The sequence below is a fragment of the Adiantum capillus-veneris genome, chromosome 17 (assembly GCF_014529385.1).
Source record: "Adiantum capillus-veneris isolate H3 chromosome 17, ASM1452938v2, whole genome shotgun sequence".
NCBI classification, from domain to species: Eukaryota; Viridiplantae; Streptophyta; class Polypodiopsida; order Polypodiales; family Pteridaceae; genus Adiantum; species Adiantum capillus-veneris.
The window spans coordinates 103,976,853-103,987,494 of NC_140947.1; the positions used below are offsets into that span (position 1 = coordinate 103,976,853).

The window sequence follows — 10,642 nt, forward strand, 5'->3', positions numbered from 1 at the left end:
TAACAGAATGGGGGGCTTATGCTTCTACTGTCATGAATTTTGGGCTGAAGAATGGTCCAACATCTTTCAATTACACAGCTTATAAGACTTTTGAGCCCTATTTGCAGGATTTCACGAGGGTGTTTGTGGATGATTTTTCAATTTTTGGCAAAAAGGACTTACATTTGCAGCATTTGAGGTTATGCTTTGAAAGATGTAGGATGTTCAGAATGTGTTTGAATCCTTACAAAAGTGTGATAACAGTCAAGAGTGGTATTCTATTGGGTCATGTGGTATCTCATCAGGGGATGTCCATTGATGATAAGAAGATTGAAGTGATTCAAGCAGCAAAGGCTCCTACAAATGTTAAGGAGTTGGCCAGATTTGTTGGCCAGGTTAAGTGGCATAGCATGTATATCAGGTATTTGTTGGGGTATAAAGCCCAATGTGGTCGCCCAAGTAAGTGGGCGGGCCGCCAGGTATGTACACATATTCTTTTGTAAAAACCTAATAAGAACTCACTATGCTCTACACATTACAGTAGAGAGAGTTCACCATATCGTCGTGCTCTTCTTCTCGCACTCTCTCTCGCGTCGCACTTACGCTCGTACTCCTTCAACTGGTATCAGAGCTCAGATCGAGGCTCGAGGCAGCACTACAGGAGGCTAGAGTCACCAACTCAGATTGGAGTGAAATTCAACAGGCGAAGACACGGCCCCAAATCTCGTGGGTCATCCTGAAGGGCTTGGTGTTGTCAGAATTTCATTCTGAGGTCATCTCGGCCACCGTTCGGCTTCGACAAAGGTCTGCGCAGGCCATTTTGGACTACGTGGTCTCGACGGGTGCAGATCCGACTCTGCAAATTTGGGGTTTTCGGCCTACGACTGCAGGTGCTGAGGATATCGACACTCCCAGAGTGTTGATTTGTGGCTGTCTACACATCGAAGGACGGCTCACAGTTCTTGGAGGCGTGTCACATACGACACGGGCGCATCTACACACAGACTGTAGGCGACATCCACTAGTTCATCAGGTAGCTTGTGTTTGCTGCTTGATATTCCAGATTTCATCCTGACATTGCAAGTACTTCCACATGGGATGTATTGTCAGAGATGATGTATGTTTGTTGAGGGTTTGCTGGCTGTGAGTCACGCAGCAAACAACCGCCGCAGCGGTTACAGCATATAGTGGGAAATTTGTGGATGTATGACTTTGTGGGAAGTCTATGTACTGTCAGATTTACTGCAGCCTTTGTTGAGGGTCGAGTGAGGTTTTATTGAGCTGGGGGATTCTCGAATGTTGAGATCCTTTTGGTGATACAGGTCTTGGAGCGATCCCTCGAGCACCCTTAGATAGGCAGCTAGGATGTATTGACTGTGAGTTAGACAGTTGGGATTGCATCTTTGCTTTACTGCCGTTGAGGCATTGTCACAGTCTATGCTTACAGAACAGTGACTGGACAGTGAGAGACAGTACAGGTGCAGGACAGGTTTACCCGCAGCTTACAGTGTCAGAGAGAAAGTGTTTTTTTTGAGCTGTTTTTGGTCTGTTTTTTGAGTACACCAGAGCCATTTTACAAAGGAGACTCTGCCAAAATTTATGCAGAATCTGAAGCTTTCTTGGTTCATTTGACAGGTTGATATTGGTTTAGAGGTCAGTTTACAGGGGAAACTCTGCCGAATTTTTCCCAGGAAAGTAAACTACTGTGAAGCGTAGCTATGGCTGGATCACAGGACACTACTCTTTACAATATCAAGAAGCTGGATGGAACCAATTTCCCATTGTGGAAGAAGCAGATTTGGCACGTGTTGGTACAAAAGAAGCAGATAAAACCTATAAATCTCAAGGGGATAAAACCAGAAGATATGGACGAAGATGAATGGAGCGAAATGGATGACTTGGCACTTTCTACCATTATGCTGACTTTGGCAGAAAGCGTTTACTTCAATGTAGCAGACGAGATGTCGGCTTATCAAGCATGGATAAATTTGAGTGATCTTTATGAGAAGTAGAGTGTAGCTTCACAGGTATACTGGCTTAAGAAGCTTGTTGACTTGAAGATGAAAGAAGGGACACCTATGTCCAATCATCTGAATGAATTCAACACAATCTATAGTTAGTTATCAGATCAAGGTGTCAAGTTTGATGAACCTGTTAGAGCTATGTTCCTGTTGATCACATTGCCAAAAAGTTGGGACACTTTCCGCACAGCTTTGAGTAATTCTGCACCTCCAGATGGTTTGAACATAGCAGGTGTAGAAGGAAGTCTGCTTACTGAAGAAACCAATAGAAAGACAATGGACAAAGGCAAAGGAACAGCCTTAGTTGTCAGGGGAAGGACCAAAGAAAAGTACAAAGGTGGAAAGAGGAATCAGTCTCGTAGCAAGTCCCGCAGTGCTAAAGGCAAGAGTGACATAGAATGCTACCATTGTGGCAAGAAGGGTCACATGAAAAGAGACTGCAGAGAATGGAAAGCAGAAAAAGGCAAAGAGAAAGCTGAAGACCATGGTGAAAAGAACAAGTCCTCAGTGAAGATTCAAGAAATGAATGTGACAAACACTGTTGCAGAGGATGACAGTCTAGTGTCAGGAGACTTCTACTTCTTGAAGAATACAATGGACTCAGCTCTTCTTACAACAGCTGATGGAAATGCACTGAGTGACTGGATTATAGACTCAGGGGCATCACTTCATGTGTCTCCAAACAAGGAGTGGTTTACCTCTTATGTGACCACTAAAGATCATGTTCGGCTAGGCAATGGGCAGACATGTGAGATCTTAGGTGTTGGAGATGTTCAATTGAAGTTTCAGAATGGCTCTTCTTTCACGCTGAAGAATGTGAGACATGTTCCCGCAATTACAAAGAGCTTGATCAGCACAGGTTTACTTGATGATGCTGGCTACGTCACCACTTTTGGACAGAACATGTGGAAGATATCCAAGGGTTCTATGACAGTAGCACATGGAGTAAAGTCTGGAGGACTTTACATGATTTATGTATCAAATGTCTCTAAAAATGTAATCAATGTAACCGAGCAGCCGAACGTTTCTTTGTGGCATAGCCGGTTAGGACATATGTCCAAGAAGGGAATGGAAATCTTGTCTCGTTTTGATTATTTGCCTGGCTTTTCATTTAATGATTTTGAATTCTGTGAACATTGTCTGTATGGTAAGCAAACACAGCAGCCACATAAGCATAGAAACAATAGAAGAGATACACAGTTGGCACTTGTTCATAGTGATTTGTGTGGACCTATGCCTAACCTATCTCTAGGGGGAGCTTCTTACTTTATGACATTTATAGATGATTACTCGAGGAAAGTATGGGTTTACTTTCTCAAGCACAAGGATGAAGCGTTTAGTGTTTTCAAAACGTTTGTGACACTTGTGGAGAATCAGAGTGGCAAGAAGCTTAAATGCTTACGCACTGACAATGGTGGAGAGTACGTTTCAAAGGCCTTTCAGGACTTTTGTGAGTCAAAAGGTATAAAACGTGAACTTACTAATCCTTACAATCCTCCTCAAAATGGTGTTGCTGAGAGGATGAATAGGACCATACAAGAGAAGGTCAGAAGTATGTTGTCTAATGCACAGCTCCCAAATGGGTTTTGGGCTGAAGCTGTGTCAACAGCTGTTCATCTTATAAATAGATCTCCTAGCAAGGTTTTACAGAAGGATTTAGTGGTAGAGATGGTATGGTCAAGCAAGGTGCCCTCATATAATCATCTCAGAGTCTTTTGTTGTGAGGCATATACTCACATTGCAAAGGAATTTAGGAACAAACTTGAGCCAAAGAGTAGAAAGTGTATCTTTCTAGGCTATGGTAATTCTAGTGAGATGGGGTACATACTTTGGGATCCCGAATCCAGAAAGGTTATCCGCAGCAATGATGTTCACTTTAATGAAGCCAAATATCATTCTAAACCAGAGAAAGTTGAGGAGATTAGAAGAGTTGTCTTCCAAGAAGATGGACCTGCACGTGCAAGACAAAATGTCAGGGCTCAAGAGGAGCAAGGACAGGATAGATTGGAACCACAGGTTGTGGCTGAGCCTGAGCCACCTATTGTGCGTAGATCTGGACGTATCACACGACCTCCTAATAGGTTTGTTCCATCTATGAACTATGTCATGTTGACTGATTGCAATGAGCCTTCATGTTACAAGGAAGCAGTGCAAATGAAGGACTCCGGGAATTGGCAATTGGCCATGCAGTCAGAGATGACAGCTCTGCATAAAAACAAGACATGGAAGCTAGTTAAATTACCACAGGGCAAAAAGGCTCTACCTTGTAAATGGGTTTACAGGTATAAGATCACCGCTCATGATAGTCAGCCAAAGTACAAAGCAAGGCTTGTTGCCAAGGGCTTTAAGCAAGAACAAGGCATTGACTTTGATGAAGTCTTCTCTCCGGTGGTCAAGATGACTACATTGAGATGCTTTCTTGCATTGTTTGCCATATTAGATTTGGTGTTGCACCAAATGGATGTCAAGACAGCGTTCTTGCATGGTGATCTAGATGTGGAAATTTACATGCAGCAGCCAGAAGGGTTTGTTGAGAAAGGCAAGGAAGATTGGGTATGCCAGTTGTTAAAGAGTCTTTATGGCTTAAAACAATCACCGAGGGCATGGTACCATAAATTCCACAAGTTTATGCTTTCTCAAGGCTACAAACGTAGTGAGTTCGATCACTGTCTATATACAAGGAAGGCTAAGGATGGCAGTTGGCTGATCCTTATTTTGTATGTGGATGACATGTTGATTGCTGGCAAGCACTTGGAAGACATTTCAACTTTGAAGTCAAAGATGGCAAAATCGTTTGACATGAAAGACATGGGTGAGGCAAGTCATATACTTGGTATGCGCATTGAGAGAGACAGATCAAAGAAGTTGATTTGGTTATCTCAAACATAGTATATTGACAAGGTTTTGCAACGTTTCAATATGGAGAAGGGAAAGGCACTGAGTGTTCCATTGCCACCATATGTGAAACTTAGCAAACAAGATTGTCCTGTGTCTGAGGAAGAACGGGCTGAAATGGATAAGATTCCATATGCGTCTGCAGTGGGTAGTTTGATGTATGCAATGATTGCTACTCACCCAGACATTGCATTTGCAGTGGGAGTAGTAAGTCGATACATGTCAAACCCAGGCAAGAAACATTGGGAGGCACTGAAAGGAATATTGAGATACCTAAAAGGTACAAAGAGTATGCGTATATTCTATGGGAGTCATGAGCTAAGTGTAAAGGGTTTTACAGACTCAGATTATGCAGGTGACTCAGACAACCGAAGGTCTACGTCAGGGTATGTCTTTACATTGGCTAGTGGAGCAGTATCGCCACCAGGTAAGTGGGTGGGCCGCCAGGTATGTACACATATTCTTTTGTAAAAACCTAATAAGAACTCACTATGCTCTACACATTACAGTAGAGCGAGTTCACCATATCGTCGTGCTCTTCTTCTCGCACTCTCTCTCGTGTCGCACTTCCGCTCGTACTCATTCAGTATTTAGCTAATGTGTGCATGCCTCTTACTCATTTGACTAAGAAGCATGTACCTTTTGTGTGGTCTGATGCTCAGGAAAGATCGTTCCAACTATTGAAGAAGATGATATCAGTTACTCCTATTTTACATGCTCCTGATTGGAATTTACCTTTCCATGTTTTTGTGGATGCTTCAGATGTGGCTGTTGGATCTGTATTGATGCAGGAAGGTGTCGGGCGTTGGTTTAGACATGTATATTATGTTTCTCGTGTGTTAACCTCTGTTGAAAGAAACTATGCAGTGATTGAGAGGGAATCTTTGGGCATGGTGTATGCTTTGACCAAATTCAGGCATTACTTGTTGTGCAACAGGGTGATCTTTCATGTAGATCATTAGGCTTTGCTTTACTTAATCAAAAAACCATTGCTTACAGGAAGGTTTGCTAGATGGATGTTATTATTGCAAGAGTTTGATTTTTTTATTATTCATACACCAGGAAAGGAGCATGCTATTGCAAATTACTTAAGTCAGATTGAGACAGGTGAAAAGCCTACAGGTGTTATTGATGATCTTCCTGATGCTCAGTTGTTTGATGTTCAAACTGTCAATTTTGATTATTGGTATGATCAGATGTTAGTGTTTTTGATGGATGGTACAATGCCATCAGACTTTTCTACATATCAAAAAAGAAAGTTTGCACTAAAAAGTAGATCTTTCTTGGTTATTGTTGGAGCTTTATATTAGAAAGAAATTGATCAGGTCATTAGAAGATGTGTCCCTGATTTTGAACAATCAGCTGTTTTACAGGAAGCACATTTTGGGGCTGCTGGAGGACATTTTTCTGGAGAATTACTGGAAAGAAAGCTTTACAAGCAGGATTATGGTGGCTCACTGTGTTGAAGGATGCTCACAATTTTGGTAAGAGTTGTGTGATATGTCAGAAGATGGGTCAGCCTGATTCTACAGAAAGAATGAATGATCATCCAATCTTGCCTCTATAACCTTTTCAGAAATGGGGTCTAGATTTTGTGGGACCAATGAAGCCAACTACTAGCAGAGGATGCAAGTACATATTGGTGTCTATTGAATATTGTACTAAATGGGTGGAGGCTATAGCATTGAAAGACAATACAGCTGCTAGTGTGGCAAGGTTTCTTTATCATAATATCATGACCATGTTTGGTTGTCCTGTGGAGTTGGTAAGTGACAGAGGATCTCATTTTTTGAATGTTGTTATTACTGAACTTACTAAAACTCATATGATCATGCACAAAAAATCCACAGCTTATCATCCTCAGGCCAATGGATAAGCCGTGAGTACTAACAAGATATTGATTAGGGTTTTGAAGAAGATTGTGCAGGACAATAAGAAGGATTGGAATACAAGGGACCATATCAGAGTGTTGAGGATTGGGGTCAGGGTACTTTTATTGTTGCTGATGTGTATGGGACTAGAGTGGATTCTCCAGTTAATGGTTTCAGATTGAAAAAGTTTGTTGGTAAACCACCTCATTTAGATTGGCCTACAGCAGTAGTTGTCCAAGTAGATGAGTTGATGGATGAAGCAGTGTGCAGAGATACTGATAATCAGAGGGAGGATATTCAAGTCTTGGGAAATCAGGTGCAGTTTGGTGGAGATGTCGGAATTTGGAATTTGTCTGATTTTCGGATTGGATTATTGCAGGTCGGATATTTTTTTACTACAGCTTTGCAAAATTTTCTCGAGAAGAGTGATGATTGTCCACTAAGGTCTATTTTTAATGAGTGCCTTGAAAAGTGTAAGGTGCACTTAAATGACATTTCCAGCGCGCGAGTTGAGAGTCTATTTCGCCTATTTCCTTCCTCGTCATGTTTCCTCTTCACGCACTGTGTACGGGCTGATTCTCTTCACTTGTGCCATTCTATTCTCCAACCCTCTACTCTCTTTCATCATTCTCTTGCTTGTATGATGGGCAAAACAAAAGGGGGACCTGCTGTCCAACCAACGCTTGATGAGGAAGAGCCAAGCAGCAAGCACTCAAGGAGAAATCCAGTGTCCATGAGGATAGATGTGAGCAGTCCTGAGCTTGAAGACCAGCCTTTTGGAGAAGAAGAGCCCAATAGCCCACCGGCAATGACACCTATCAAGTTGTATCAGATCTTGATGGAGCCCTATGTGGATTTCAAAGTGGAGCTTGACTGTTCTGCAGAGGTACATTCACTGTGGTTAAAGAAGATAGGTTTATTTGATTTTGTTGTTTTGCCATGGGAAGAGTGGAAAGGAAATAGGTATGCTAAATCTCAAGTGGAGATTCTCAGAAAGACAAAGGGTATGATGTCTACCAATATAGCTTTGAGTCCTCAATTGATTGCTGAGGTATTTAAACTTCCAAACAATGGAACTTCTTAGATTCCTAGGTGCTCTGATTTCTTATTGAAGAAGGAGTTTGGAACCGGAGAGGGTGGCAAAAATTATTACATGTTGAAGAATGTCAAAGATGTTAGAAGAGAGCAGCTGAAGTGGTATCCATAGAAAATTTGTTTCCTAGTTAAATTTGATTATATGTCCAAGGAGAATTTTGCTCCTCTCTGTTTTGTTGAGCAAGGAGGATGTGTTAATTGGGCTTATCTAGTTTATGAGAGGATCAATGGGGAGATTAATATGTCTGAAAGGAGGAAAGCTTCTACAAACAGTAGGTTGTGTGCCTACTTGGTAGCCTTGTTTTCTTATGTTCAAAAGTTGGTCAGTAGTGATGTTTCTTTGACTACTGTAGGCAGGGCAGAAGGGTCTACACAGCTACACCCTAATATTCGTGGGGTGCAAGTACCTATAGAGCTACTCAATGATCAGGTGAATGCAGATACTTATGTGTTCATGATTAAAGCAGGTTATAATCACAGTGAAGATCTAAAAAGTGTGCATACTCCTGAAGTTGTACACTCTTTGAAGGACATGGATATTTCATTAAAGAAGCTTGATACAGGGACACCAAATCAGGTCAAGCTTGGCAAGGTTTTCACTTTGTCCAAGAGAAAAGCAGAGGTGGAACCTATAGTCAAACAATTGAACTTTGATGATTTGTCTTCTCCAAAGACTTTCAAGCCAATAGATGCTGGAATGGCAGAGAAGATGCTTTTAGGTGTCAAAGAGTTTATTCATCAACAGCAGCAGGATATGGAAATACAGTTACAATCTGTGGCTTATTCTAGTGTTTCAAAAATAATGTTGCATGATCAAACTGTCAATGCTAATGCCTTGCAGAAAGAGTTGGAGAATGTCAAAGTTACACATCAGAAGGAGATTCAGGATCTGATGGTGGCACATCAGAATGAGTTAGCCAAGGAAAAGCTTTCTTTGCAGATGTTTAAGGACTAGACAGTGGATTTGGAAACAAAAGTTCAATCAAAATTGCAATGGTTGGCCACTGTCAATAAAGATTTGCAGGTGGATAATGAGATCTTGAATCAGAGAATTAAACCTTTGGAGCAATTGGAGAAACAGGTGTTGGGAGAAGAGAAAGTAGATGTCAATGGTGTTCTTATGTCTGAAGGGTACATGTCAGTCCTTAGGCAGCATTTGGAAACAGGTATGCAGGAAGTATGGGCAACCTTCAGAGAAAAGATGAGTTCCCTTATCAAGCATCCTTATGAGAAGGTCATATCAGGGTTTGTCAGTAAAACCATGGAGCTGATTTACTAAAGGAGATGGAACAGTTAAAGAAAGATAGAGATTTGTACAAAAACCAGGTTCAGGATTATAAAGGAAAGAATATTGCACAAACTGCATTTGCTGAGAAGAAGATATCAATTGATCCAATTTCAATGGATATGGGTACTGGTGAAGGTTTGTCTGCAATTCAGAGATCAGATAAGCTGGAGATCACTCTTTTTCCAGATAATGAAGTAGTTGTTGGTGTTACTATTGGATCAGTGACAGTTTCTGAACCTATTGTGTTGGTTCCAGAATACTTGTTAGATTTTGAAGTACTTCCCAATGAACCCATTGTCTGAAATGTTGTAATCATGGCACTTTCTTTTTGACTTGGTCTTTATTGATCAAGGGATATGTGGATCCAGGTTGGATTTTTTCAAGTCCACCACTGGGACGTGCCATGTGTTGAAGGGTAAATACAAAGTCGGATATGTAGCAAATTGGATATCGGATGTACTATTTGATTATTAGTAGCTAGTCGGATATTGTAAGCCTGAAGACCTTAATCGAATATTGTTAGTGTATGCCAAGAATTAGTCAGTTCTAACGGAATTCAAGGTGCAGCTTTATACTTGGGAATGGGAACTTTGGGAGGTCGGATTGTATTCGGTCTTGCTTAGAAAACTTGTAGTAGTGATTTCTTGATATACAATCTCTGAGTTTTGTCTGAGTCTCTCTCTCTCTCTCTCTCTCTCTCTCTCTCTCTCTCTCTCTCTCTCTCTCTCTCTCTCTCTCTCTCTCTCTCTCATTGTCTCTCTGATTTTCTAATTTTATCTCACACATAGTACTACTTAGCCCTGAATTAGTCAGAACTCAATCTTTTGGTGATTATTCATTGCATGTGTGGTTATCCAGCAACATCAACCTACATACATACTTGAAAAATACTTAGATGTACTTAGCTATTTATTTTAATAGCTGGATGCATTTGAGTGTTCTTGATATGATGATAATAAGAAGGTTGTTCTTCTTGAATAATTTCCCAAAGAAGTCATCTACCCAAAGCTACGTAGAGATTGTCCACCATAGCTTTACAAGACATAAGCAGATCAATCTTCTCAAGGTCCATACCTATGACAACCCTATAGATTCTCTGACGAAGAGTTTAGTTGTGAAGTGGTTTGCACATTGCATAGAGTTGATGGGTGTGGGGTGAATCCAATGCCATGCTTTATAGTTGTGCAAGTCTTTGTACATAGTTCTTTTTTACTCTACTTAGGCTACATTTGCCATCAAGTGGGAGGTTGTTGGGATAATGGTCAATATGGCCAATCAAAGACACCCATACTAACTCACATCTGACCTTATTCTTATATTGGATATGAATAAGGATTTAGTGAGCACTATTTCACTACAAACTCTACCACACTCCTCTCCCTCACTGCTCGCACACATCTGCACTCACACTCCTTTCATCTTTGAGGCACTTTAAGAATATACAGATTTTTAGAGTGCAACATCTTGAACCATAAATTCCACACAAAGGCAAA

The 10,642-nt window shown here is 41.1% G+C and overlaps 1 protein-coding gene across 1 annotated transcript; it reads left to right on the forward strand.

Moving 5' to 3' along the window:
* The first annotated feature begins 7,016 nt into the window (after positions 1 to 7,016).
* On the forward strand, positions 7,017 to 7,850 carry LOC147437809 (uncharacterized). The gene has a single exon (XM_086486620.1). The coding sequence runs from the start codon at positions 7,017 to 7,019 to the stop codon at positions 7,848 to 7,850; it is 834 nt and encodes a 277-aa protein (XP_086342746.1).
* Positions 7,851 to 10,642: the final 2,792 nt, after the last annotated feature.

Coding starts and splice junctions, on each gene's coding strand:
- LOC147437809 (XM_086486620.1), top strand. CDS start 7,017: ATGGATGAAGCAGTGTGCAGAGATACTGATAATCAGAGGGAGGATATT.